The sequence below is a fragment of the Amblyomma mixtum genome, chromosome 2 (assembly GCF_055824585.1).
Source record: "Amblyomma mixtum isolate Tamu chromosome 2, ASM5582458v1, whole genome shotgun sequence".
NCBI classification, from domain to species: Eukaryota; Metazoa; Arthropoda; class Arachnida; order Ixodida; family Ixodidae; genus Amblyomma; species Amblyomma mixtum.
Window position 1 is genome coordinate 123,213,877 of NC_143013.1, and position 6,919 is coordinate 123,220,795.

General features: G+C 48.7%; 1 protein-coding gene across 1 annotated transcript; it reads left to right on the top strand.

The window, feature by feature from the left end:
• The first annotated feature begins 4,394 nt into the window (after positions 1–4,394).
• On the top strand, positions 4,395–6,176 carry LOC149360761 (endothelin-converting enzyme 2-like). Its single transcript, XM_089567915.1, has one exon. The coding sequence runs from the start codon at positions 4,395–4,397 to the stop codon at positions 6,174–6,176; it is 1,782 nt and encodes a 593-aa protein (XP_089424041.1).
• The last annotated feature ends 743 nt before the right edge of the window (positions 6,177–6,919 follow it).

Sequence of the window (6,919 nt, forward strand, 5' to 3'; positions counted from 1 at the left end):
ACGCTGTCCCGTCGTCTGGCGCTTAATGATGATCGTCATTTCATTGCACCAAGAGCAGCTGGGTTATTGGGCGTCATGTTAGCCTTGCGTTTAGTCTAAGCGAGGCGGCGTCAGAGACCCGTAATTCTATGCAGTTCGCGCGGGCACAACGCCAGGGTATAGTCCGAGGGCAGGGAAAAGCTTGCTCACGCCAAAAAACTGGTGAGCACCCAGGACTACCAGAAGTTAAACCCCGCGGATCTCCTATACGATCAATTTGCTTAACCCTCTGTGCTACCCCTGCGGTCAGCAATGGCTTCGCCGGAGACGCTTTTAACCATGCTCCACAAGACGGAGACACAAATAAGTTCTGAACCTCAGTCTGCCCTCACAAGCTTTCAACTGAACTGTTTTCATTGCCGCTGCACAAACTTTACCGTGTTCTCTGAGACTTGCCGTTAAGTGGTGAGCGCGCTTCTTAAGCAACACAAATTTCTTTCATTTTTACAGTTGTAGCTGCTGAACGAAAGCGCGCCAGTCGTTGCAATGGGTCGCGACTGACCAATAAGCCTTTTCGTTGTTCTTACTCTAACCGGTAAATCGGTACCATTCCCAGTAATAGTGATCACATGCATCTACCCATGCCAACGTGTGCCTTGTGTAATGGGTCCTTTGTGTTGAGGCCAAGCGCCGCCTACACGACAGGCATGAAGCGCATGGGCCTTCTAGTGCGCTCTGAATTTTGCAAGGTTTGATAGCCATTACTGACACATGGCGCCAGGCTGAACAGGTCTCAGTTTGTCAATATACGCTGGAACGACGTACAAGCACAAGTGTCATTTGATTTATTCAGAGGCCGAGTATGGCGAAATATGTCAGTAGGTCGTCCAAAGGATTGTACAATGCGCGCTGCGCCTCTGGATAATGAGATGCTCTTGCGAGAACAGTGCATGCTTGCGGAGTAAACATAATGGCAGCTACCTAAGGACCCTGTATCGAACAGCGCCAATACAATAAGGCACAAGAGACGAGGAAACATACGAACAGGCGGCTGCATTCCTCGTCACTTGTGCCTGTTGGCGTTCCCGCTGATCGATACAGAATGCTTAACCAACTGCCCCCCAAAATGTTCTTACTGAAGGATTTTTTTGATAAACTATACTTTTGCCAAAAAACCTTTCTTGTAGCACAAAACAAATGAGAGAACATCTTAAAATATACCCTGGCTGTCCTGACCCTGCATACTCACAGCAACAAAATATTAATTTCTAGCGACGCCGCTATTCTCTCGCACTTTAGCTGCAGGGGCAGCCATCTATACATCAGTAACTGAGAACACACGCCGAGTGGCCGTGTTTGCGCTTGTAACTACTTCATTGCAGGTGCTCCGCACTTAACGCTCTGCCAAACTAGCTCCGCTCAGTGGAAGAGGTGGAATTGGAAGTTCTTAACATTTTTCTCTAACTTTTTTTCTCTTTTGTTCTCTTTTGCTCTACTGAATTTTAATGTTAATATACTTACCCCCCCCCCCCCCCTACAATAATGCCTCTTAAGGCGCTGTAGTTACCTTGAATAAAAAAATAAACAGGTTATGGCAAGCACGGAAAAGAAAAAGCAGCGACAAGCATGTAACCTCAAAAAAAGTTCACAGGCGTGGGCTGTACTGTACTTTATTTCCGGCATCCCATGTTTCGCCCTTGTTCCGTGTCTCAGTGAAGGAGTGTGGAGTACAGTATTATGTACTATTCTCCAGGCTATTATGCTCTGTCATTGAAGCAGCGATGGGCGCTGTTGATAGCTGATTCTGAAAGGGATAAACTAAACCACCCCCTAACTTTTTTTTTCAGAGCTCTGTAACAGATATCTGTCCGTTTTTATAAGGAAGCACAAACGATATGTGGCTGGCTTATACAGTTCCGCATCCTTGTGGGCTTTGCAGGCTCGGGCTGGGCCATACTTTGCCGCCGAGACGTTATGTCTTCTGGACCAGGGGCTCCCGACAAGGAACGTGGGCTTTCCAAGCCAGACGGAGAGATGTCAAAGGTGTCCACTCGTAAGAGACGCATGCCCAGCGCGACAGACGCCGCAGAGCACAAGAATGAATCTCACTCTCCACAAGGTACCGAGGAGGCAGTCAAAACGAGATCTTCAATTAAGAGGCCTCGCAGGCTGTCAACTAGTACTGCTGACAACCGCAGTGGACGCCTATTAGCTGGCAGCTCCACCAGCCGCCTTAAGGCTGCAACCATCAAAGTGGAAACAGCAGGGCCAACCTCAGACGATCCTGCTTCGAAGCTTGCAAAGCCAAGTGATGCTGAGAGCTGTAAAGTGCCACATCCTGAACGCGTCGCAGAGAATCAGCCATCGCAGCAAGCTCGGGACAAAGCTTCATATCTAAAGCACTCACGAAAAAAAACCAGCCAAGTGGCCTTCGGCGTGCAAGAGGCTCCCTTGGGTGGTGAAACGAAGCAGGCGGACGTGAACGTCACGCTGACCGCCACCCAACCTCCTAGCGCTCATGCCACGACGTCTACCAAAAAAGGTGCGGCCGAGACTAGCCCGGCTTGCCCGGAGAGCGCAGATGTCCCACCAGGAGACCCGGCACCCGCCGGCTCAGTGCCGGATATTGGACCTGCCGAGGACGCGGCACCTCGCACCAAGGGTTCCAAGGCGATTCCAAGGAAGAGCGCCCTGTTGAGTCCCAATTGGCTGGACCTAAAGAACCTTGATTTGGCCGACAGGGTAAGTTGCCGATTTGAACACTTCAAGCGGCCGTGCCTTCTAATATCGGGGCATGGTAGGAATTGAGCTGCATCTGATTTATAAGTTCAGCGCCCTGTTGCAACGGACGAAAAGTAGGTGGTGTCGCACACTCAGCAAACACTAGCTTTGTTTCACTTCTGAGCAGGGCGCTTTAGTATAAACATTTTGAAGGTGAGCGTTACTTCCAACAGGATACAATTCGCCTATAGCATTCGGCTTAGGGTCGGGAAAAAAAAAATCAAACGTAATTAGGGAAACTTAGGGGCCTTTTTAGCCAGATTGTTAAAGAAAAAAATTTTATATCGTTTAGATTGCGTGTGATGGTGTCTATAACGAGTGCCTAATGTTCTTGCAATTTTCGCACCCTAATTTTGGTTTGAAACTGTTTCATTGGCTCTAAATGGTATGCATGAATTACAACCTTCAAGAATGATCGAGCACTTTCGATTTTATTAACACATGAAGTCTAATTCAACTTGCTAATGGAGCTCATTTCACCAATTAATCCCCTTTTTCAAATATAGGAGTGGCCCTACCAGAGGTTTCAGGGTCCTTAGCAATATTGGGGGGTAGTCGCATTTCCAAATTTGGCGGTGCTCTATCACAGGTATCATAGGGGCTTTATCAATGGTGGTCACGTGGTGTGGATGGCGTCACGACATTTTCATTGGCACTCATGATCGCGGGGAGTCCTCGTACGAATCCTGGCGCATGAGCGCAGCGCTTAAGCGCCCCTGCCGAGGATGGTGGCTGCTTCAAACACGGCCACCGGTTGGGCTTGTGCAACCCAGTTTGCTCATCCAGAGCTCCCGTAAGGCTCACGCGCAGCGCCACGACGGGCGCGTTGGAATTGCATAGAGTTTAGCAACGGTGCGTGGTTTGCTCACAATCCGTTTGCTCGCAACACAAGGTCATGTGACCTCTTTCCACCTCTCAAAGATATGCTTTACAAAGAAGTAGGCATGTTCTTCTGAGACAGCATGGTAAACTTTTTCGCATTTATATTTATTATCGCTGGTGCAACGCTTTACTATTACATATTTAATCCCTTTCCACATCAAATATGGCCGCCTTCTACTGCAAATTTCTCACTTAAAATTAATACGTTCATATAAAACATCGTGAAAGTCAAAATATTACTGATATCTTGTGCCGAAGCTACCTAAATTGAGTTTGGTCCTGCACAAACACTGCCTTTTCCTCGTGTTTCACTATGTACAAGATTTTCTTTACCTTATCAGGACACCAGAATGTGGGAGAGGGCGCATGAGCAGACTCTCATATTTAATGACATAATTCTGCAATTCCGGGTCGAGTAATGCAAAGCTCCTCTTCTTCTTCAGATAAGAAGTCCTCGTAAGACCTTCGGCAGCAGCGCAGGAGTGCTCCTGAGGAGGGACATTCTCATCAGCCTCGTTGCTATAGCGGCCATGCTATTTTTCTTAGTCGCCCTCTTTTTCCTAATCCCTACGACGACACCGAAAGTAAAAGACGGCTTCTGCGTGACAGACGACTGCCTTTCACACGCAAGCCTTCTCGAAGAGAGTCGAAGCATAAAGTTTGACCCATGCCACGACTTCAGTGCCCACGTCTGCTCAAACTGGTCACCGCCCAAACTAAGGGAAGAAATTAGAGATTTTGACACGTCCGCTATGGTAGACATGGTCTACTCATGGCTCCTGGACCTCAGCAAGACTCTGCAGGAAGGCTCTAAGGCGTTCCCCGTGGCGAGCAAGGCACTGGCTATGCTAGAGTCTTGCATGAGCAACTCCTCCACGTACGGAACAAACATGAAGCTTTTCCGGCAATTTCTTAACGATCTCAGCCTGCCTTGGCCGAATCCACCAAAAGTAGATATCGACGCGCTTGGGGTGCTCGTCAATCTGGCCTACAATTGGCAGGCTGCCTTCTGGTTCGAGGTGAGAGTATCTTTGATGCATAAAGGCGCATACGAAGGCAGGCGCAGCATTATTTTGACGTCGTCTCCTCTGATTACCCTCTACCGCCAGCAGCACCGCGCTGTCATAAGAGACGGAAAGGACGCCTACGTCAAGTACTGGATGGACTTCTACGTGGCCCTTTTCGGCGACATAAAAACAGCCAGCAAAGAACGGGCGCTTCAGACAGCCGAAATGGAGGGTGACATTTTTGAGTCTATCAAAGAGGCTTTACACGCATCACCAAAAGATTCGGCTGTGTTCCCGATAAGCGAGCTCGAAGTGTTCACGAACGACATAAGCTCCCTCCGATGGTTGCAGCTGCTGAAGAACGCTACCGCCTTGAATCCTGAACTGACTGAGGATGACGTTGTTGTTACGACCAATGTACTTTTCCTGCAGACAGTGGGCAACCTTTTCAAGAGATACACCAACGCTCAGATCTTGGATTTCCTAGGGTGGCAATTTGCCCAGCATTATGCACCTGTGTCAGATAGCGGCCTTCTGGTGGCGCGTTACGGCGACCGCAGGACAGCCAGAAGCTTGCGACCCGCCTTCTGTGGATTCCACATCGAGGTGCCCTACAGGGTGCTCCTCCTATCCCTGCGCTTGGCGTCGCGACTAACGCACACCGACAGGAAACTAGTCGACGCCGTCTTCGATCGCCTTGTATCAACGGCTGTGTGTTTGCTCAACGATTCTATTTGGTTGGACCCAGAGAGCAGATCCTTGGCCACTGAAAAACTTCGCGCTGCCAGTTTGCGGCTGTGGCCTCCCGCCAAATTCCTCAACGATACAAACCTGGAGGAACTATTTCGAGCGTTTCCGGAAAAAGAAGAGTCGTTTGGCGAATACTTCATCAACTCGCGCCGGAGCATTCGAACAATCAAGAGAACGCCGGAGTTCGACACAGTGCTTGAGATGCCGGAGAACTATGGCCTGCCGTATTTCGAGTACGATTACGTAGAAAACACCGTAGGTGTCGCGATCGGTGCGGTGGCCCGCCCGCTATTTTACAGCAAAGGCACTCTGGCGATGTTCTATGGCGGATTTGGCTTTTCGCTCGCCTTAGAATTGGTGAAGGCGCTCGACCAGGAGGGACTCCAATGGCACCCCGACGGACGGCTGGTCGACTCGTTCCTCAGCGCAAGCTCGCAGGCTGTTTTCGAAGCCAAAAATAGGTGCTTTAACAACAGCGAGCTGGCCGGCAGCAGAAGTGTGTTTCCAGAAATTCCGGCGCTGCAGATAGCCTACTCTGCCTTCCTCGACGCAGCCAGTGAAGCCGGGAACACAACGCAGATAAGCGCCGAGCTTAACGAAGAGAAGGTATTTTTTATGACCATCTGCCACATGACGTGCACCCGACAAGACGTCAAGAACCCCTTCTCGGTTGACTGCAACAAACTTGTGCGCCACTCTGCTCCTTTCGCAAAGGCATTCCGCTGCCCGGAAGGATCTCGGATGAACCCGAGAAATAAGTGCAGCTTTTTTGTCTGATACCGAATTTTTGTGATGTGAGAATTTTTTAAGCTTTATGAAAGTTCTCTGAGTTTCTGTGCATACAGAAGAACAGTGCCTACCATGTGTAATCTTGTGTAAATCATAAGCAATGTCTTGAGTAGTGTATATGGAAGTGGTGAGAACTTTGGAAAACTGCGGGGATTTCCATATTTTTTGTTTTTATTTGGTGTCATCTCATGTGATGTTGTCTCATAGGCGTTGTCACATTTTTGCGATAGCCTTGCTACCGGGTATTAAGCGGCGTTAGAAATGATTTTCGAACAGTCCTAATCAAAGCTGAACTCTCTGTATTGAAATATCCCTCTTAAGCAAGGAAACCTAGGCGGCTAATAAGCTTTTGTACCTAGGCTATATTTGGTCGTGCAACTTTGGCTTCTTCCAGAAACGTTCTTTTGTGTGTTATTAATGCAGTCACAGAAGCCAAGGCCAAAAAGTGACTTACACTTGCTAAGAATTGTACTTTCGGTTTGGAAAAAAGCGAACTGCTACGCTGAGATTTCACTGCAGCTACGAAATGGTGGCCCCTTGTGTTATCAGGGACGCAGACGTTCAAAGATATATCTTATTTCCTTTACGAGTCGCAGTTTGCACACTATCACACTTCGTCGACGGTTGACCCGTTAGCTTAACCTGGCGACTTTTGTGCGTTTTGTTGTCTACTGAAGTGGACATGCGGTGCTTAATTTGTAAATTACTTTATTTGCTTAACCAGTGTGAAG